This window comes from Astatotilapia calliptera, chromosome 23 (assembly GCF_964374335.1).
Source record: "Astatotilapia calliptera chromosome 23, fAstCal68.1, whole genome shotgun sequence".
Taxonomy (NCBI): Eukaryota; Metazoa; Chordata; class Actinopteri; order Cichliformes; family Cichlidae; genus Astatotilapia; species Astatotilapia calliptera.
Window position 1 is genome coordinate 46763218 of NC_137443.1, and position 20832 is coordinate 46784049.

A 20832-nucleotide genomic window follows, 5' to 3' on the forward strand; every position below is an offset into this window, starting at 1 on the left:
CTTTCAAATCTTGAAACAGATGGGCTACAACAGCAAACAGTGGACCACACTACTTACCACTCCTGTCAGGTAAATGCAAGAATCTGATGATACAATTATACAATTATACGCAGGCTCGTCAAAATTGGTCGACAGAGGACCAAAAAAACGATCCATGGGCTGATGAGGTTTTGCTGTGACATTCAGATTTGGTAAAAACATCTTCTAAGTATGACTCCATCCAGATAACTGCAGATGTAATGGTGCAGTGATATATTCCCTGCATGCTTGTGACCCATTAGTATCAACTGTGCCACAGCCCACCTGAGTAATACTGATGACCACAGTCTTAATGACTTCCACTGGATAACGTGCCATGTCTCAAAGCTCAGATGATCCCAAACTGGTTTCTTCAACATGAAAAAGATTTCAGTATAATCAAATGACCTCCACAATTACCAGATCTCAATCATATAGATAGAGCGTCTTTTTAAAGCACATAAATATTAAATAATAATAATATTAAAAAACAGATTTCTGTTATTCTGCTAACTGCAGGTTATTTAATTAAAGAGTATCACAAAGCACGAAGAGATAATCCAGGTGTATGTCAAAAAATAAAAGTGAGATGTATAAAGTTATACATTGATATATAAAAGAAACTGATTTAATTTCCTTATTTGCTTTAGCTGAAATGGAAAAATGGAGGTGGTTCACATGCCATGCCGGCTGATAGTAACCTGGAATGTTCTTATCTTTTTAAGGTTGCAGTGATAACAGTGTTATCCTCTTTCATTCATGAACAGTGGAGCAAAATATCTGGGCTGATTAATGTAAGGGCCAACAAAAAATTGAATTAGTTGGTCAACGGTTAGTGGGCTCTGGGGCCTCATCCTCAGCAGCTCCGCCTCAGGAAAAGACACTTTTAGCATAACTGCCGCCTCCTCCTTTTAGAGGGCACTTCCCCTTTAAAGTATCAGAGAGGAAGCCACACACTTGGCTGCTCACTCTGCCTCTTTTTTAGTTTGTGGTTAGGTTTTGCAAAGGCTGCTGGGGTCAGGTTCACTGAAGAGATCTTAAAGGGTAAAGAAAGTAGTTTATGGTGGATCTCGTTAGTGTTTATAGCTGCTGGGGATGATACGAAGGAGAAATAATAAGTTACCAGAAGAAGAGAGTGGACTTTTAAATTCTCCTCACAAACATACGTGACTGGACTATTCATCACAAAAAGGTAAAGGCTTTATTGATGCTTTTGTTTTTGTTGTTTCAGAAACATATTTTATGCACTGACATGTTATTTGCTGACAGTGCTGCTCTGATGTGATCTAATATTTTTCTCCATTAAAAATCTACAGTTTAAAACAACACAGTTTTATTTTGTGCATGACTGGCTTTGCTCCCGAGCACTTTTTAAAGCTCTGGAAAATGACTTGAAAAATAATTTCAAGAAGCCCTCAAAGCTTCTCAGAAAGCAACACATTAAGGCGATGTTGTTAAAAAAAATCAATGTGTTTTTGTGTATTCGCCTTTTAAGAGCTTTTAAAGACTGTTTGCTAAGACTGTAACAGGACTTTGATACCATTAAAGTCCCATCACCGAGTTTTTTACATGTATGTGAATGCTGGAAACATTCACGTGTCAGACATAAAGTGCACCACAGTGTAAAAAGTGTTGGACGGTTATAGAAAATGCTCCTGTTTTGAACGGCTATAAAACTTTTATTTTCAAAGGATTTAAACCAGGTGATATAAAACATGCGTGCAGCACATAGGCGTGGTTTATTGTAGGTCACTGTGAGAATCTGCACATTTCCCCCTGACTATAAACTAACTGTGACAGGATATGCATCACTCTGTGAATTATAATACACACAAAAGCTGTTGTAACTGCAGAGTCCCAGCTGATGAATTATTAAATGACATGTGCCTGGTATCCAGCGTTGCAGGCTACAGCTGTCGCCGTTTTTCTTGCTCATTTAACTTGCTGTGAGTGAGGTTTTTTTTGTCGGACTGCCCGTCTAACTCAGCTGCTCACTCATACGAGAGAAAAATGCGATCTCTAGATCTGAATATAAATAGCAAGCGCGCTGAATGTGCACAGCGTGTACTCACGCTAATTTCCTTTTCCACTTTGTCACTTTCTTGTCAACTTCATCTGATTGAAATGTGCTTAGATTTTCATTCAGTCTGTTTTAGCTCTGGAGGCGTTCCGACTTTTCCTTGGTCCTTAAGACCAAATTCCTCATCGGCCCTCCATAGAGGGAATAAATCAATTTCAATTTTACCTCATTATTTGCAGTAGGCCCGAGTTGCCTCTGGAGGTTTGTGGTGACCACGTAGGCTCAAATGACCTGGTTAAAAGCTTGAAATAACTTTTAGGTCTTACTTCAAAAGTTTAAGACACATAGTCTTGCTTTAAGGCACTAAAATTGTGTCCCTGTAAAACAAATGGGAAACTTTTAAATCATTTTTCTTACAATACACTGTTGTGCAAGACTAACAAGGCATGGCTGTTGTTTATTGTTATCATAGGTCAAATTCTGGTTAGTTTTGCTTTTGAACTTATTTTATGTTGTTTCTAGTAGGTCTTACACTTTTTTACAGTTAATCCTTATCTACTCAGTGCTCAGGCATCATTCTCTTCCTGTTCTGAAACCAGAAAAGGAACCAAATTGTTAATAATTGATCTTTATTCACCTGCATTTCTTTCCCTTTTCAAGCCTCCTTATGCTTCTCCACAAATAACAGACGCATGTACTCCAGACATCAGACTTAACTTACATCAGACATGTAACTCTCACGTCTAACCTTTTTTTTTCAGTTTTTGTGGTCTCCTCTGCTTATACTATCATTGTTTCTCATTCCTTATAGGGTACCTTGACAGGGTGACTGCAGATGAGAGGAAGTTGAAGGAAGTCACCTACAATCGGTCAATCTGGGAACCGTTAGCTAGTTTGAGTAAACCTCATGGGGCAAACTCTCAGTGTGAATTAAGCTTAAAATGCTAACTTGCTGATATATGATAAGAGGTGGTTTTGACATTGGTCTCCTAGTGGACTGTTTAATTGAAAGCAATCCAGTCCTGCTTACACAAGACTGGTCAGTGATATTCAAACTACGAGCAGCTTATACCGAAAATCTTTTCCCCTGCTGACAGAGTCTGCATATTCATATGCAGATATCTGTTTATAAAGACTAACGATGGACTCTGACGACTCCTATGTTCTGCTCTCTGAAGAGCAACTCATCTACATCATCACCATTCCCCTGTCGACCTCCATCATCCTGGCCAACCTCGTCATCATCTTGGGCATCTCCTGGAACCGCCAACTCCACAACACGCCCAACTACTTCTTCCTCAGCCTGTTAGTAGCCGACTTGTGTACGGGCGTGGCACTGCCGTTCATACCGCTGATGGGTCTAAACAGGCATTTAAGTTTTAGCTCCTGTCTGGTGGCTCACGTGTTCCCAAATTTCCTCTTCTTGGCGTTCCTCTTCAACCTGGTAATGGTTCACTATGAGCGCTACATATGCATTATTGACCCCTTGCATTACAGTAACCTGTGGATGCATCGCAGTTTTCCCTTAACGCTGCTTGTGGTGTGGACTCCGGCACTTTTGTATGCATCTCTACCTGCCTTTGGCTGGAATAACTGGACAGGGTCAGATTTTAACAGTTGCTGCGAAAGTACCCAAAATTTAACGGCATTTTCAAACTGCTTAGCAAATACAACCAGCTGTTGCTCGTACAGGAGGGTGTTCCCCAATGCATTTATCTTCCTGGAGGTGTATGGACTTGTTTTACCTGCTATTCTGGCCATCGCCGCCATGACCGGCCATGTTTTGTGGATCACCCGAGGCCAGCTGAAGGACATATGCCGCCTCCATCGTTCGGTGGAGCGAGGAAGTCAGGCCTCTGACCAGGAGCAGAAGCTGAACCTGCGGTACACGCGCTGCGTGGTAGCAGTGTCGCTGACTTTTCTCGCCTGCTGGGTTCCCTACCTCATTTACATGCATGTCTCCATAGCACTGGTGGTCAGCGACCCCAAGCGGAGTTCTACCACTCACATTGTGCTGTCCTGCACTGGTATCGGAAGCATGGCTGTAGTGCCGATTGTGCTGGGCTTGGCCAACAGGCAATACACAGAACCTGCGTTAAAACTTCTCCAGAAACTCAGAGACAGGTGGAGGCCAAGGACACAGGCATCAGAGGAAGCCACAGTCTGAAATGATACTGGTTTATCTAAATATTTATCAATATATTCTACAGAAAGCTGAAAGAGAAATAAGAAATATGGCTCTACAGCAGAAAACCCCCCCACATCTACTAGAGGGCGATCGTGGCTCAAGAGTTGGGAGTTTGCCTTGCAATTGGAAGGTTGCCGGTTCGAGCTCCGGCTTGGACAGTCCTCAGGCAAGACACTTCTCCCGTTGCCTACTGGTGGTGGTCAGAGGGCCAGGTGGCGCCAGTGTCCGGCAGCCTCGCCTCTGTCAGTGCGCCCCAGGGTGGCTGTGGCTACAATGTAGCTGCCATCACCTGTGTGTGAATGTGTGTGTGAATGGGTGGATGACTGGATGTGTAAAGTGCTTTGGGGTCCTTAGGGACGAGTAAAGCGCTATATAAATACAGGCCGTTTACCATTTCACGTGGACACTTATTTATCAGTGTTTTATAAAATAAAAGTCCCCTAATGTTCTACCACTATTACTTCTAGGTTTTGAAGTGTCAGTTTCTTAAAGTTTACCATTGTTAGGCATATCCATATTAGCAAAGGTAACTAGAAAGATGAAGACTGGAACCAAATAAGAATAAAGAAGTATAAAAGTGAATAAAGTGCTCAGTTTTGCTATTCTGCAGATTAAGTTCTGGAAGGAATTTTAACCATCTTGAAAACAAAGGACCTAGTCTGTAATAGACATTTTGCAGGACTTTTTTTCTTTTTTTTAAAAGAGAAAACTATCCTCATTTGATAACTTTTCACAGATTTTTCCACTGGTATTTAAATTGACTTATGTTAAATATTACAAATTGAGCTCACAAAGATGAAGAAGGTAACTTTTCACCCAGAAATACATCCGCTTTTTAGTATTTTATGCAGTTTAGAATGACACAGAAGTAAGGCACTACTAATATAAAGACAATGACTCTGTGTTTTTTATAGAAATCTTAGTTTTTGTGCATGTACAAATATGTTCTGCTTATGTAAATGAAACTATAGGTGAACCTCTTACGTTACCTCTTAGAACTTTAGAATAAACATTTCCTCTGAAAGCCTTTTACGTGCATTTTGGACAAACAGTTTTTGGTGTTCTGCTTGGACTTTCTAAATTGGTACAATTCCATTATATTCTTAAAGTATTCTGAATTTTCCTAACCTTAAGCGACTGGTGTCTTTCAGCATTAATAATAAAAAATCGCTAAAAGATGCACATTTTTCCATACAGAAGAAAACATTTTTGAGCGAGATTGTGGTTTGCTAGGTTATCAACTAAGGCTAGCAAATTTGGTAAGTAAGGTGAATCGTAGACTTTACAGGTCCAACACACAGATACATATATTCACTAAAATAAGTGCAACAAATTCACTCACCAAAACTCAAGAACAAACTTCTTGGATGGGGTGTTAGTACAGCAAATTATTTCTCAGATAGTTCCTTTTAAAAATGTTCCAACAGCATTGTGGTTCAGTTTTGTTATTCAAATTAGCTGTAGCCTAGCACACAGCTAGCATGTAGCTGCATGTAGCTGTTTGTCAAAATTGTCTCAACCTTGTAGTTGTCTCTCATGACATAATGAACTTATTGATCAATCATCTGTCAAGTCGTCAGAAACATAGAATTTTCTAACTGGTTGCCAAGTGGTTCTTCAAGATTGCTAGCAATCACTAGGTAAAACTGGTAACAGAGGTAGAGCCATTGAGTAAGCTGTGTCAGAGAGGTTATGGTTAGGATTGTCATGTGATACAAGGAGACTTCGAATAGTTCCAGCTGTGCTTCGCAGCAAATTTAAATCAAGTGACAGGTCGTCGATTTTTACAGCATCTAAATCTCCTAATGTTTTGGTAGACCTACCAATATATTAGGCATGCATTGTATGGCACAAGTTAATTTTATCAGAGTGTACTGACAGCATGGAATTTTACTTTTAAACATCTTCCCAATCTTCTGTGCAGCTATATTTTGATGGTACGGCCAGCGTATGTTGCTAACCTCTGGCACTATTGTGAGGCTCCACGGTCCACTGTTGTTGTAAAAAATGGTCCATTGGAGTGAATGGAGATGACGCGACTCTTCCATTCAGGGTGCTGCACCACAAACCTTGTTACTTGTATGCAAAGCCTCACTAACTACTAGCCGAACAGTAGTGAAACTCAAAAAGGTTTAATGAAAACTGGAAACAGTAATCATTTGCTTTCAAAATAAATATTCTGCCTCAGTGCTGGAGCCCACATGAGGTGTAACTTTTACTTGAATGCAAATAGTCTCCATTTCCCATTTGTCTTACTTTTTGCAATTCTACTAGTGCTCGGAGAGTACCTGGCAGGTGCTTTGCAGACAATTCGAATTTCTGGCGACCTATTAGTGACCAAAGTAATTGCAAGAAGGCTTTTGGTGCAGTACTGTATACTTCTTTGTGGCCAATTTCACACAGCAACAGCAAACAACATCTCACACATTTTTTGCATAGTGGCTTTAGCACTTGTCTTCAGATTTATTGCCAACAACCTCCAGACACCACTTGTCAACTGGCCATAAAATATAAATTCTCCCCTAGCAACCGGTGATTGCTTGATGGTCAGGACTAGCCCTAGACACACAGATGGTCAGGATTGTGTGTCTAGGCATATTCACTTGGCCTGACAGTGTCACGTGTCCATAATGCCTGCAAAATCTGATTTATTTATTTATTTTTTCTGCTGGAGCTCTGGAAATTTTAACATGGGAGTCTATGGGGACTGACAGGTTTTTGCCATTGCAATTATTAGTTCTTCCTTATTGGCTCTATTTGTTAGCCCTGGAAAAAAATATAAATGGCTAACTTAAATCCCGTTGGCATGACTCAGAGGAGGATTTAAAATAGAGAATTATCACCATGTTGCAAGTCAAAGACCACCATCTCTTGTTGGTCTCAAGAAATTGCTGGCAACCTTAAAGCTAATTAGACACGACCACTTTGGTACAACTGCTAATGTCAGCTTACTAACACACTGATGTTTATCGAGTATGCTGTTTATTTGAATTGTATTACTACAAACAGTGAGTGCCTGCAGAATATCACAGCTGGGTGTAAATCTTCTCTAACACAATCTAATTGCAGGTTTGTTGAAATGTCCTTGTGTCAGATGTACATTTCATAGCTCATTGTAATGCTCGCTCTGGACATCAAATTGTAGTTTTTTCCATCTGGCACCCCTCCCCCGTAATATTTGCTACTTCCCTCACCAGTATTTATCTATGTACTGGTATGCAAGCTCAAGAGGGGAGATGGGTCCGTAATACAGAAACACACAGGGGAGAGACACGTGGTGAAAATAATAAGAAAAAAATCATTATTACATAAAAATCCACAAAACTACAACATTCTGGTTTCTGTTTTATGAGACAAATCATTGCAAGTAGTGAATCCTTTTAAAAAGGTGGCACGAGAAACATCTGCTGCCTCTAGATCCATCCAGGGGAAACGAGCTTTGTATTTGAGGCTTGATTAAACAGAACACGCGGTGCTTGATTCCCCAGTCAATCAGAATGGGGTTTTAAATGTCTGCAAACAGTAGGCGGGTGGAAAAGAGACTCAAATCAAATTAAGTGGAAGGTTGAACTGAACTGACATTTGTAAAGCCAGAGTCGAGGGAAGGTGCCTTGCTAAGCCATGTTCCAATGGATATTCCAGTGGTTATGTAGACTGGAATATCATGTACATATGAATCAGAAAGACAGAGGAGAACCGGGAGGGGAAGGAGGGAACAGGGACTGCTGGGCTCCAGCTAATCTGCTAAAGACTCACTTTTATCTTAATCAGCTGGAGACCTGCTGATATATTCGTCTAACAAATGCACCGGGCTTTAAATGTGTCTAAATCAAGGGTGTCAAACATAAGGCCCGAGGGCCAGAATCAGAATTATCCTGGCAAAGACTTAAATCCAGCCCACTGGTCATCTTTGGAAAATGTAAACAAGGGCACACATTTTGGACTTTTACCTGTATGTTCAGTGTTTTTACAGCTTCTCCTGCTGATAAAGATCTCCTCCATAACCATTCATACTATACCAATGTTACAGATAAACAATAAAACCGAGGTTTCTATAATAGTAATATTTTTTATTCTGATTTATTAAACATGAATTACTCTTCTGTAATTGTAATTGCAGGAGCGCCTGGTTAGTACGCTACCAGAACCTTTTCTGTAAGTTTACACATCTATTTATGTGTACTGATAGATTGTTTTCATTAACTACAGCAGCATTTCTTTATCATGTAGAAAAACCAAGACCTCCTGTTAAAATTGCAATTCTTTTTCTGATATTAAATTAGATTAAATGTGTAGTTAAACATCTTTACACTGCGGGAAAGGGAGTTTTGCTGGTCTGGCCCACTAAAGTGGAAAGTAGGCTGTGTATGATGTAAGATGAGTTTGACATCTCTGGTCTGGAGATTTTATAAATATAATGTCAAACTATTAATAAGTAGTTTGATATTATAGTAAACAACACATTTGCTGAGACCCTTATAAATTTTCTGTCATTGAAGAATGAGAGGACCCAGGTGCAGACTGAGCCCAGCGATATGCAGTGGTGTGAAAAAGTGTTTGCTGCTTTTCTGATCTCCTATTTTTGTATATTTGTTAAACCTAAATGTTTCACATGATCAGACAAACTTACATATTAGACGAAGGTAACACGAGTAAAGGTAAAATGTACTTGACGGCAGAGCAGATGATCCCACAGCAGGGAAACAAAAACCAGGAAGCAAAACCGAAACACGAGACGACAAACCCGCAGTGTGAAACAGGAAGAAATGAAAAGATAATTGAAAAGTGAGGACTGAAGGCACTCTGATGCAGAAACTATAACAAGGACAGAAACGCAGAACAGAGAAGAGACACGAAATCACGAAATAAGGAAACTAGAAACCTGGAGTAGCAGAACAAAGACAACACAATGCCAGGGATGTGACATTATGTCTCATTAATGTGGCTCTGTGGGTCTGCTAATGCTCCAACGTGAATGTAGAGACCCTGTCGCAGCTTTCAAAAGATGTTTGTTCATAAGTTGGACATGATTCATTTTAAATAGCTCAGGCTGATGAATATCCACAGGAGTCAGAGGGCAAGGTGCCCCCCAAAAAAGGTAGTTGCCCCAGTGCCCCTACAGGATTGCCTGGTAGGCGTTACTGGTCACTTTTCTTCTGAACCGACTCATCAGGCAACAACTTTTTTCCACTGCTCCCAACGCCAATATTTATGTTCCCTAAACTGAAACCTTCTCATTGGCTTCACTGATAAGTGTTTTCTTAAGGCCGTACATTGCATGAAAATGTTCTTACATTCACTATTAAACCAAACTTTGAATTCTACTGTTGATTTCTTACAATTTGATTTAATCAAATCTCTGTCTCACAGATGATTCTTCACCATTATCCTTCCAGGTTTTATTACTGTGTTGAATAGCTGTTAGGCCAAACCGCAGATCAATTCATGTTTAAGCCACTCGCCTTTATCTACTACAAAACGCTGTCAAACCTAAAATGAGGACGTGGGCCCAGCTAGTAAACCACCTGTTGTCAGCTGAAACATATGAATCACTGCACTGATAATAGATCATTCCTTGGTTAATTCCAGAATTTGGGTTGGATATATGTTTATATAATTTTGTGCCTTAGTAAGTATGAAATGAAGACAGCAGACACATTAATCATTTTTGCTTCATGAATTATTTTATTGCTATTGCGCTGCACACATTCACCCAAATGATAGATGTCACTTTGGCATAAGCTGAGGTAAGAAGTCCCACACACATAAGAAAAAACATCCCTTTGCAGCATTGTGTAAAGATGCACAGCTTACAGCACCACTGAAATATTCTGATTTGTTTTTGCATGAAAAGCCATTCCAAGCCCTGTTGTCACTTTATGAAGAAACGTATGCATATATGTCCTCTCCACTCCTTTAATTGCACCTTTAAACCTCCAAGTTCCTTATTTTGCTGCTGATGTCGCTGAGAAACCTTTGCAGTGTTTTTACAGAGAGCTGCCCGATTCCTATTTCGCTCACAAATGTTTAAGAGAAATAGAAAAAACCAAAACTACAATGGAGCACCACAAGCCTTTACGAATGCGAACAAAGAAAAGAAAACATTTCCAGAAACACTGCTTGACACGAACACATTCACGCACAATTTTTAGGCAAACGTTCAACCTGCCGGGAAGCTGCTGTTACTGCTCACTCTTCCAGAAAGCACACAAACTAAAAAAGATTATTATATATAAAAAACAAATTTAAAAAAATCTGGATATTTAATTTAAATAAATTTAACTTCGTTTGAATTAGTTTCACATTTTCATTCACATTGATTCACAGTTTGCGGATATCGGCCTGTGACCAGCTCAGGCACACTTCTTCTGGCACCATGTCAGCTGGGACAGGCTTAAAGCCCCATCGGTGACTCTGACTGATTGAGCTGACATACTCTAACGCTGCAGACAGAGGCATGACAGACAGTCCCAGTCAATCAGTCAGTGTACTGGTAACTTTCAGACACAAGTTTGCCTTCTTCCACTTCCAACCGGATCAACAGGCGCTTCTTGGTGGCAGGGGACACTGGTGGGACAATAGTGGTGTCCGGGGCAATGGTGGGCGTGGTGACGGCGATATCCCGGACAGGGGTGGGTTCGGTGGCTTTCGGTTTGGCTGGCACGTATCGCGTCGGCGGCAGGTGAACGTCTGCGTGCAAGTAAGGACTTGGATTGGTTGGTTTGTTTTTAGAAATCTGAGCAAAAAAGAGGTTTGATTTTAGTAGGATGAAAAAAATTTATCAAGCATGAGAATGCTGATATGTGTGAAATGGATGTTACTGGTTTGGCTCGCTTTTGATTGATTTTTCAATTTAGATTGATCTTTTTTTATGTGTTAACGTTTTGCTTTATTTAACTCTCTCTGTTGGTTTCTACTGACATCACTGGTTTACTGGATGACCAAAATTGAGGCCTTTTTGGACACGTGAAATAGTCACATTGATCAGCAGTAATGCATTATTGGATGACAAAGCTTTGTTAGTGGTTTATTAGAAAGAAATGAATCACTTTATATTCAGTGGTTTTGAAGCTAGAGCTCAGATCCCACACTGGGGCTTGGAGGACAATATTCTGCAAGTGTCAGAACTCCGTTTTTGCAATTTTAGCACCAACAATATTCACACTAAAAAAAAAGGACGAATAAAATCATCACTCATATTTTCACTCAACTATTCCTGAGTAAAGAACACGATAAGGGATCCTGAGCCACAACTATTGGGAACCACTGTCTTTAGAAGATATAGATTTTTGATTTTATTAAAGGGAAATTTGTACAGAATTAGTAAAATAAAGAATAAAAATGTATACACTTATGTGTCAGTAGACAACAAAGGTTCTCACCTGATTGGCGCATTAGGTAGCTCATTCTGGAGATAGAGCAGACACAGATATTAGTACAAGCACTACATTTAGATAATACGGTATTTTATTATTATTTTTTCTCTTTGGTTTTTCGATGCTCCCTCTGCTTACATACCTCTGCTCCTCGCCCTCCAGCAGCTTGCGGTAGGTGTTGATCTCGATGTCCATGGCCAGCTTGATGTTCAGCAGCTCTTGGTGATCACGGATCAGTGAAGCCAAGTCCTGCCTGGCCCGCTTCAAACAATCTTCCAGCAGAGCGATATTTTCCCGGGCCTTGTTGAGATTTTCCTCACCCTCTTTTCTAGCATCATCCAGGTCATTCATGAGGGCCTCTTCCTGATGGGAAAACAGAGATAAGATAACATTAGCAGTGACTAGATGGACAACGTGCGTGCTGACTAAATACTGTCCAAATAATGTATCTAAGGGGAACCAACCTTCCTTCTGAGACTCTCCAGGTCTGCTGTAAGCCTCTGGATGAGACGCAGCAAGTCTGAAATCTCCCTCTTTATGTCACGCACTTCTTGCTCGCGCTCTCCTACAGTTTGGACCAGAGATTCCATCTAAAGTGGGAACAGGGAGGTCAAATACTCAAAACATCTGCGGTAAGACTGAATGTCATATAAGCAATCATAGAAAAATACTTTTCTCTGGTTCCACTGCTCAGCCTCTTCCCTGGTGCGGGTAGCCATGGTAGCATATTGATTCTCAACGGCCTTGATGAACTGGTCCATGTCCAGAGAACGTCTGGTGTTGTCCTGTAGGACCACTGTTTTGTTCTGGATGCGTGACTCCAGCTCCTTGATCTCCTGCAGGGGCAGACATGGAGACAGTGAGTTATTGTGGAGACAAAGAAAAAGACCCACACACCAAATTTATTAGACCACCTGTCATTTGTAATTACCAATACTGTTAATTCAGTGTCACTAAGTGGATTTTCATCACTTTCATTACCTCATCAAATGCGAGCCTGAGGAAGGCCATTGTTCTCATCAGGTCCTCAAGATCCACAGCCAGAGCTACTGCCTCCAAGTGGCCTTCGTCTACTTCCTGTAACACACACATTAAATATACATACATGTGCCTCCAGTGACGACACAGTGATGAATAAAACTTTAAAGCTCACAGTACCTTTTTAGACACAATAAAGTCGTTCTCAAGGTCACCTCTCTGGCGCAACTGGTCTTCATACCTGAAACCAATTCCAAATAAAAAGGTGAAAAACTGATGAAGTTACAAGTTTTATTGCAACAATCAACATGTTCAGTAAAATCAGCCGCCCTGTGATTTGCTGACCTTTCCTTGGTATTTTCCACCTCGTCCTGGATCTCCTGCAGCTCAGGCTGCAGTTTGCTCTGGTCGGATTTCAAGCTTTCAATCTGCTGCTCCAGCTCGTTCTCCAGCTGCTTCACAAGATACTCAACCTTCCCGTTGTAGTCCTCCTGCTCCCTGAGGATCTTCAGCTTTGTCTCAAGTCTTCTCTTCTCATTCTCCAGGTTTTTCACCTACAAGACACAGACAGACAACATGGGTAGGAATGCATCACAACAATGTGTCTCTGTGGAATCCTTAATCTCCATACTGCACGTGATAATGGCGACTCACTGCTGACCTTAGACGTTGACGTTTTCTCATTTTTCCACAAGGTGGCATCCTACGTGCAGGCCTATCTCTGATTATGTGCATATGAAGAAAATGAACTGCAGATAGACTTGTTTTTTGTGGCCTCCGGTAACATAATTGGTTTGAGCCGACAGGAAACACTATTCATGGGCCATTTGCACTTTTTCAAATCGCAGTAAAAGCACTTAAAAAGAAAAATAATTATAAGTGAAAAATCCAAAAATTAATGATAATTAAAATGTAAAAAACAAAGCGCGCAGACGCAGACTTGTAACATTTAAATATAACAAAAAACATAATCCTCGAAGACGGAGACGGAAGGACAAATAAACAGGATGTTTTTGTGTGTGCGCGTAATTTATTTATTCTGTCTCTGCTTATTCATCAGATTTGGATTTATTTACTTATTATTCAACTGTTGTTACCCAGTTAAGCATTTTTTGGCATGTCATTATAAACCAAAAGGTTGCACTATGACAAATAAGAACAACAAGAAAGACAAAAACAACAACCCAATAATAATAACAATAACAATAACAACAACAACAACAACAACAACAACAACAACAACAACAACAATAATAATAATAATAATAAACCTTTTCAATGAGCGCGACGAACTTGTCATTGAGTCCAACCAATTCGTTCTTCTCCTTGGATTTTCCCGATGAATCGACTCTGTCGGTCGGGACGCTTCTGAGCGGCTTCTTGCTGCTGGGGGAGTAGGACTGGCTGCTGTAGTCTCTTGGTTTGGACATACTGAAGCTTGAAGCGAAGAGCTGGAGTGTGGCTGAACAGGTGAGGGGAGAAGGCGCCTGCAGCCCTGCAGATCACCTTCTTTATAGGTGGACAGGTACAACCCCTCACCTGCCTCAAACTCTGCGTGCGTCCAATCACGAGAGGACAAGTGCGATATTAAATGGAAAGGTCAACGTGAAATACTTGAATTTCGACTCTAAACCAGTCTGTCCAGGAGCACCGGGGCCAATGGCGTCTCTGGGGGGCGGATTCGTGCGAAAAAACAAGTATAAGAACTACCTGCATCCTCCATCAGGCGCCTTAGACGCTCGGTGTCAGTGTCTGCTCTCTCTCACTCTTTCATCCAGCAACGATCATCATGCCTTCAAACAGCGCTGCCAGCATGTTTGGTGGAGCCGGGGGAAGGGGTGCCAAGGCGTCCGTGTCGACCCTGGATGGGCTGCGCAAAGTGCTGGGCAACCAGACAGAAAAAGATTCGGCTCCCATCCATAAAGCTGCTGCCAAGCCCGTAGCCTCCCAGGCTCCGAGCGCCCCGGAAACTCTCGTCGCTCCCGGTGACGACAAGCAGACACTGCGGACCCTGAACAATCGGCTGTCCGGCTACCTGAACAGAGTGAAGCAGCTTCAGGAGGAGAACAACGATCTGCAGAAAGAGATCGACGACATCCTGGCCAAGAGGAAAGTACCCGAGGGGCGTGATTGGGATGGAATCCTGAAACCCCTGGATAACCTCAAAAGGGAGGTGGGTCAGATTTCTTTCTTTCTTTCATTCTTGGAATTAACATGCAAATAAATTTCTGACTATACTTTCTTTAATGTAATCTTAAATTCTAACTATTAATGCATATCCTTATTTGATCAGATCAAAGACATCACAGATGACAATGCAAAGCTGCTGCTGCAGATTGATAACAGCAGACTGGCAAATGAAGACTTCAAGAACAAGTGAGTGTGAATGCCGTCCAGGCAAGGGCTCAGAAAATAAACGACAAATTTGTAACAGCAACATAGCATTTGTAGCGTTTGTGAAGTTTGAAGCCAGGCTCCTTCTGTTGATGCAGGCTGGATGATGAGAATAAGGCATGCAAAGAATTAGAAAAGGACCTGGAGGATCTGAAGAGGGCCAAAGATGATACCAAACTGAGCTGCGACCAGACGAGGGAAGAGATCGAAATGGTTAATGATGAGCTTGAGCGTCTCAAGACGGAACACAAGAAAGTAAGGAGGAAAACCAGCATGTTAAAAGTCACACGCTCAGTGCTGTATTGTGTGAAACTTGTAACTTGTGTTTGTCTTGCAGGAGGTTGATTCTCTGCTTGAGAAGATCAAGGACTCAGATGTGACAGTGGAGATTAAGTCCCAGGACAACAACCTGAGTGACGTTGTCCAGAATGTCCGCAGACATTATGAGAAAGTGGCTGAGAAGAACCTGAAGGAGGCAGATGAATGGTACAAAGAGAAGGTATGGAAGATTAAAGCTGGGAATGATGTGCTTCCTTGTCTCAGTTTCTCTCACTGTTTTCATCATATTATTTCTCCCCCAGTTTGAAACCATCAAGGTGGAAGAGGCCCAGAATACTGAGGCCTTGGAGTCTGGAAAGAATGAGCTCAAAGATCTCCAGAAACAGAAGCAAACTTTGGAAATTCAGATTCAGACCAAGAACAACAAGGTAAGCGCACAAGAGTGAATACAAGACTGTACAAATGCAGTACATTACAAAAGAAACACAATCTCAGTATCAGGACAAGATTGACGTTTCTCTTTTGTTGACACAGAAACAGAAAACATGAACAAAATATCAATATCGAGTATTCTTAAGGTTTGTTTTTCATTGGTAGCTGCGCACTGTGGAGCAAACCCTGAGAAACATCAAAATGGAGTATGGTCATCGCCTGGAGCCATCCAACAAGATCATTCATGGGCTGCAGCAGGACCTCGGAGACGTGAGGGAACAGGTGGAGCTGCAGCTAGACGCCAACAAAAACCTGCTGTCTGTCAAGCTGAAGCTGGAGAAGGAACTCGAACAGTACCAAGAACTTCTTTCTCGCTTATTTGATGATGTTGAAAAGTAAGGATGATGGCAGGTGCATCCTGTTTACTTTTAAACCTGTTGCGGGTATAAAACAGGTTTGCCTGCTGGCAGAACAGAGTGTCTGTTTAGTCATGTGGTGCTTTACCTCCATACATAATAAGTAAAACACAGCACTTTTACCCAAAGGACTGACATCTTATATGAAACCAGATCTTTAGATCTGCTGTCATTTGTTTAATTTAATTCAGTTAGTTATAGAAAATGAAAATAAATCTTTAATAAATTTGATTATTTGTTAAAAGCATTTCTGGCGAGGGCAGTTGGTAACAAAATAGCTATAAAATAAGTAGTTCAGAATGAAAACAGAGGCACTATTCTCTTTATATTTCCTGTATTGTTGCTTTAAGGTGAAACCACGTTGTGTTTTAATGTCTGTAATTTCCTGGTAAGGGCTTTTTTTAGCCTGCAAATCTTTACCTAATGTAGTTTTACGGTTCAACATTAAGGGAAAACACCATGTGAATGTTGGCACTGTGTGCTTATTTCCCACTTGGTGTGTTAGCTCTTTATGCTTTTCTTCCCTGACAGCGCAGAGTTTGCTTTAACGGATGCAATACCGCAAGGTAAGTTTGGGATCTGCCAAGAAAAAAAAAAGTTAAATCACAATGAACGTGTCTGTCACGCATCCACGTGCCGAGACCTGATCAGCAAGATTCATATCGCTAAACAAGACTTGGGTCAGTTACTGCCTATGATGCTTTCAGTTTGGTATGACTCCACTCCAACAGGAAACAAAGTAAAGATACCAGAATCTGACCCTTGTCTTCCCTTTAGGACTCTAAATGTGAACAAAAATAGGAAATTACAGAAAAATAGTAAATCAAAAATAAAAATCTAAATGCTACCTTCGCATCACTGCGGGCTGAGTTAACAGTTTTGGGAAGTATGCTTACTGACTTTCTTGCCAAGAATTAGATGAGAAGGTAGTTACAAGTCTTACTTTAGTCCCTTAAGTATAACTAGCAGACAGTTAGCTTAACTTAGCTTAGCAAAAAGAAAATAATGAATCACCTACTTAGATACATTCATACATACATACATACATATATATATATATATATGTGTGTGTGTATATATGTGTGTGTGTGTGTGTGTGTACAAATAGCTGTGTACTATGGAAGCTGATTTCTGCTACTATAAAAAAGTCCTCCACAAAATTTGGATTAATGTCCAGTTGGCCAATTCAAAATTTCAAGTTATTAAATTGAAATTTCAAGTTTAGTCAAAGTTTTGGGATGCATAACTCAAAGTTTGAGTAAAGTTGAAATTTGAAATTTTGAGTTATTTATTTAAAAAAAAATTGAGACTCTAATCTGAAAATTTGAGTGGTCAAAATTTCAAAATACTGAGTCATTAAGTAAAACTTTGGAGATATTAACCAAAAGTCTTCACCTTTTTTCTTTTTTAGTAGCATAAAAAAGCTTCCATAGTGTCACCCACTGATACTTTTGGTGCCAACACTAACTAGCATTAGGCATCAGCAAGGAAGAAAATAAGCACATTTCCCAACATTTCTAAACTACCTCTTTAAAGCTAGCCGCATCACTAAAATGCACTAGACCATTGCAATAACACCATATTTTAACTCTACATCTTAATCCAATTAATAATTATTTTCAAAAGCTAATCAATCACCATTAAACCAAATATTTTTGATTCTCAGCAAACTCATAAACAGGTAACAGGAACTAACTGACTAAAGGCATATTTGTAACCTCTAAAATATGTCTTTTTGTTTACAGGGCAACAAACTAAAGAAGATGACGTTCCGGAACAGGGTGAAATAATAAAACAAGAAGTAGTTGCAAAACAAGAAAGCGCTCCCTCTAATCAATCAGCCCCCCCAGAAGCTCCTGAAGTGGAGGAGGAACCCCCCATCCAGGCTGACTCAAATGCTAGTAGCAGGGAAGAGGCTGCAGTCAGCAGCTCTGCTAAAAAGAAGAAATCTAAAAAGTCCAAGAAGTCCAAAACTAAGAAGGATTCCTCCTCCTCCTCTTCTTCCTCCTCCTCCTCTTCTTCTTCCTCCTCCTCCTCTTCCTCCTCCTCTTCTTCCTCCTCTGATTCCGAAAAGGAAGAAGAAAAGCCCGTAACTGAGGGTGAAGTGGTGACAGCTTGATCTTAAATGCTTTCTTTTTTTTCAGTTCGGTTATTTTCTTTTTCTGCTGTTCAGCAAATTAAAACTGCCTTCTGTACTGGTGCTGTCAAACCTGTAAAGTTACTCTGAGGTGCTGTTGTGGTTTATGTTCTCAGCTGTGCATGAAATAAAAAGATGTGGTTTTGAAAGACAAATGCTCAGCAGCGTCTTATTGATTTATTCTTTCATACATGAATTACTTGGCAGTTACTGCAGTGATAGTGCAGTCACTCAGAAAAAGAGGATCACAAATTGGCATAAGTTTGATCTTCACAGACTAAAGTTCATTTTTATTTCAAACATTTCAAACATGTGCCTTCACAATCATTACAAAATATCATTCCATTATTTGTTTGAAAAGGAGTAGGCAGAAGTATTTACTTATTTGTCCCTACCCCCTCAAGTTTTACCTCTCATTCATTTATTTATTTTTTTGTCTTAAATAAAAACTTTAGTCTTCACAGACAAAAGTTCATTTTTGGCGCCTTAAAACTCTTAATGTTCAGATATGCCCAGTCACTATAGCTTTAGCAACAAGAAACATCCTCAAATGTCTTTTAGAAAGTCCACCAATGCTTCAACCCAAAGCTTATACAGTTTGCCATAAGGTAGGACAGAAAAAGAGCAAAATATTCACATTTAAGAGCCATTTGCCTTCAAATGTTTGCTTAACAAGTATCCCTCTATCTCATCTGTGAAATTAGATGAACAAATAGTAAAAACAGATGTGACAAAAATAGATGGTTGAAAGAAATTCATCAAAAACAGTGTTATGAATACAAATTCAAACAAACTCACTTATATGTGCGTCTGTATCCGTTTTCATTTATTTACTATCATGTAAACTGATATTGTAAAAGAGCAGTCATTTAGTCTTTTTATTACCAAGAGCTTTGATACAATTTATGTTTAAGTTTGCATTTAAACATCATAATAAACCAAAAGTTTCATGAAAGGCAGAGATTTCTATGCTTTATTAAGTACACCTTGCAAGTACTGGGTTGGACCCCTTTCGTGTCTTCAGAACATCCTCAGTTATTCGTGGCACAGATTGAACAAGGTGCTGGAAAAAATCGTCAGAGATTCTGGTCCAGCATCTTACGGTTTGTCTGCTGCACGTCCATGATGTGAATTTCCTGTTCCACCGCATCCCAAAGATGTTTTCTTGGCTTTGAAGTGAAGTCATTATGTTGAAGAAAGCAGTTTGAGTTGACTGATGGAAGCAGTGATCAGGAGATGGGTGCACTGTGGTCATAAAGAATGGACAATATTTCTCAGGTAGGTCGTGGTGTTTAAAGGATGTTCAGTTGGAGCTAAGAGCTCAGAAGTGCAAAGGTACCAAGCACCATTATCCATCCCCAGCAGCTTGAATGGACCCAAGCTTTAATGTTGTTTACACCAACCTACTATTTGAAGGTTTGAAACTAAATCTAGACTTATCAGACCAGACATACTCCAGTTTTGGGGAGCCTGTGTAACTCATGTTTTTAGCTAACAGGAGTGGAACCCAGTGTGGTCTTCTGCTGCAGCCCACCCATTAGTTGTGATTTTCTCCACATCCAGAGATGCTTTTCTGCATACCTTGGTTGTAACAAGTGGTTATTTGAATTACTGCTGCCTTCATTTCAGCTCAAAGCAGTCTGGCTGTTCTCCTCTGGCAGCAACATTTTGCAGCTCACTGTGTTTATTTTCTGTTGTTCAGACCATCCTCTGTAAACTCCAGAGTTGGTTGTCTGGGAAAAATGTCAGTAGATTAGCAATTTCTAAAATACTCACCAACAAGTGGTTTGTATCATATCTATCTAATAGACTCCAGTTTGTGCATGTAAATGGAGAGTCCTCTTCACACACTGAGGTTAATTATGGAGTTCCACAGGGTTCAGTGCTAGGACCGATTCTGTTTACATTATACATGCTTCCCTTAGGCAGCATCATTAGAAGACATAGCATACATTTTCACTGCTATGCAGATGACACCCAGCTCTATCTGTCCATGAAGCCAGATAACACACACCAATTAGTTAAACTGCAGGAATGTCTTAAAGACATAAAGACCTGGATGGCCGCTAACTTTCTGCTTCTTCATTCAGATCAAACTGAGGTTATTGTACTCGGCCCTGAAAATCTTAGAAATATGGTATCTAAGCAGATTCTTACTCTGGATGGCATTACCTTGGCCTCCAGTAACGCTGTGAGGAACCTTGGAGTCATTTTTGACCAGGACATGTCCTTCAATGCACATATTAAACAAATATGTAAGACTGCTTTCTTCCATTTGTGCAACATCTCTAAAGTTAGAAATATCCTGTCTCAGAGTGACGCTGAAAAACTAGTTCATGCATTTATTACTTCCAGGCTGGACTACTGTAATTCATTATTATCAGGAAGTCCTAAAAACTCACTGAAAAGCCTTCAGCTGATCCAAAATGCTGCAGCAAGAGTCCTGACAGGGACTAGAAAGAGAGAGCAGATTTCTCCTGTTTTGGCTTCCCTTCATTGGCTTCCTGTTAAATCCAAAAGTGAATTCAAAATTCTGCTCCTCACATACAAGGTCTTAAATAATCAGGCCCCATCTTATCTTAATGACCTTGTAG

At 40.4% G+C, this 20832-nt stretch overlaps 3 protein-coding genes across 3 annotated transcripts; 2 read left to right on the top strand and 1 right to left on the bottom strand.

The window, feature by feature from the left end:
- Positions 1 to 948: 948 nt before the first annotated feature.
- On the top strand, positions 949 to 5250 carry LOC145424060 (G-protein coupled bile acid receptor 1-like). Its single transcript, XM_080296852.1, has 2 exons — positions 949 to 1210; positions 2850 to 5250. Exon 2 carries the CDS (start codon positions 3180 to 3182, stop codon positions 4203 to 4205), a length of 1026 nt encoding a protein of 341 aa, XP_080152978.1. The 5' UTR covers positions 949 to 1210; positions 2850 to 3179; the 3' UTR covers positions 4206 to 5250.
- A 4638-nt stretch (positions 5251 to 9888) lies between these two features.
- Positions 9889 to 14169, bottom strand: LOC145424063 (intermediate filament protein ON3-like). Its single transcript, XM_080296854.1, has 9 exons — positions 13852 to 14169; positions 12926 to 13134; positions 12761 to 12821; positions 12584 to 12679; positions 12274 to 12438; positions 12067 to 12192; positions 11745 to 11965; positions 11609 to 11634; positions 9889 to 10962 (listed from the first exon to the last, which is right to left on the bottom strand). Exons 1-9 carry the CDS (start codon positions 14008 to 14010, stop codon positions 10955 to 10957), a joined length of 1071 nt encoding a protein of 356 aa, XP_080152980.1. The 5' UTR covers positions 14011 to 14169; the 3' UTR covers positions 9889 to 10954.
- A 129-nt stretch (positions 14170 to 14298) lies between these two features.
- Positions 14299 to 18393, top strand: LOC145424062 (keratin, type I cytoskeletal 18-like). Its single transcript, XM_080296853.1, has 8 exons — positions 14299 to 14753; positions 14874 to 14956; positions 15073 to 15229; positions 15312 to 15473; positions 15556 to 15681; positions 15851 to 16080; positions 16633 to 16667; positions 17847 to 18393. The coding sequence occupies exons 1-8, from the start codon at positions 14370 to 14372 to the stop codon at positions 18218 to 18220; spliced, it is 1551 nt and encodes a 516-aa protein (XP_080152979.1). The 5' UTR covers positions 14299 to 14369; the 3' UTR covers positions 18221 to 18393.
- The last annotated feature ends 2439 nt before the right edge of the window (positions 18394 to 20832 follow it).

Coding starts and splice junctions, on each gene's coding strand:
- LOC145424060 (XM_080296852.1), top strand. CDS start 3,180: ATGGACTCTGACGACTCCTATGTTCTGCTCTCTGAAGAGCAACTCATC.
- LOC145424063 (XM_080296854.1), bottom strand. CDS start 14,010: ATGTCCAAACCAAGAGACTACAGCAGCCAGTCCTACTCCCCCAGCAGC. Junction 12,439..12,583: donor TCAGGCTCGCATTTGATGAG/GTAATGAAAGTG, acceptor CTGCCCCTGCAG/GAGATCAAGGAGCTGGAGTC. Junction 11,966..12,066: donor TGGAGAGTCTCAGAAGGAAG/GTTGGTTCCCCT, acceptor TTTTCCCATCAG/GAAGAGGCCCTCATGAATGA.
- LOC145424062 (XM_080296853.1), top strand. CDS start 14,370: ATGCCTTCAAACAGCGCTGCCAGCATGTTTGGTGGAGCCGGGGGAAGG. Junction 15,474..15,555: donor ATGAATGGTACAAAGAGAAG/GTATGGAAGATT, acceptor TTTCTCCCCCAG/TTTGAAACCATCAAGGTGGA. Junction 15,682..15,850: donor TTCAGACCAAGAACAACAAG/GTAAGCGCACAA, acceptor TTTCATTGGTAG/CTGCGCACTGTGGAGCAAAC.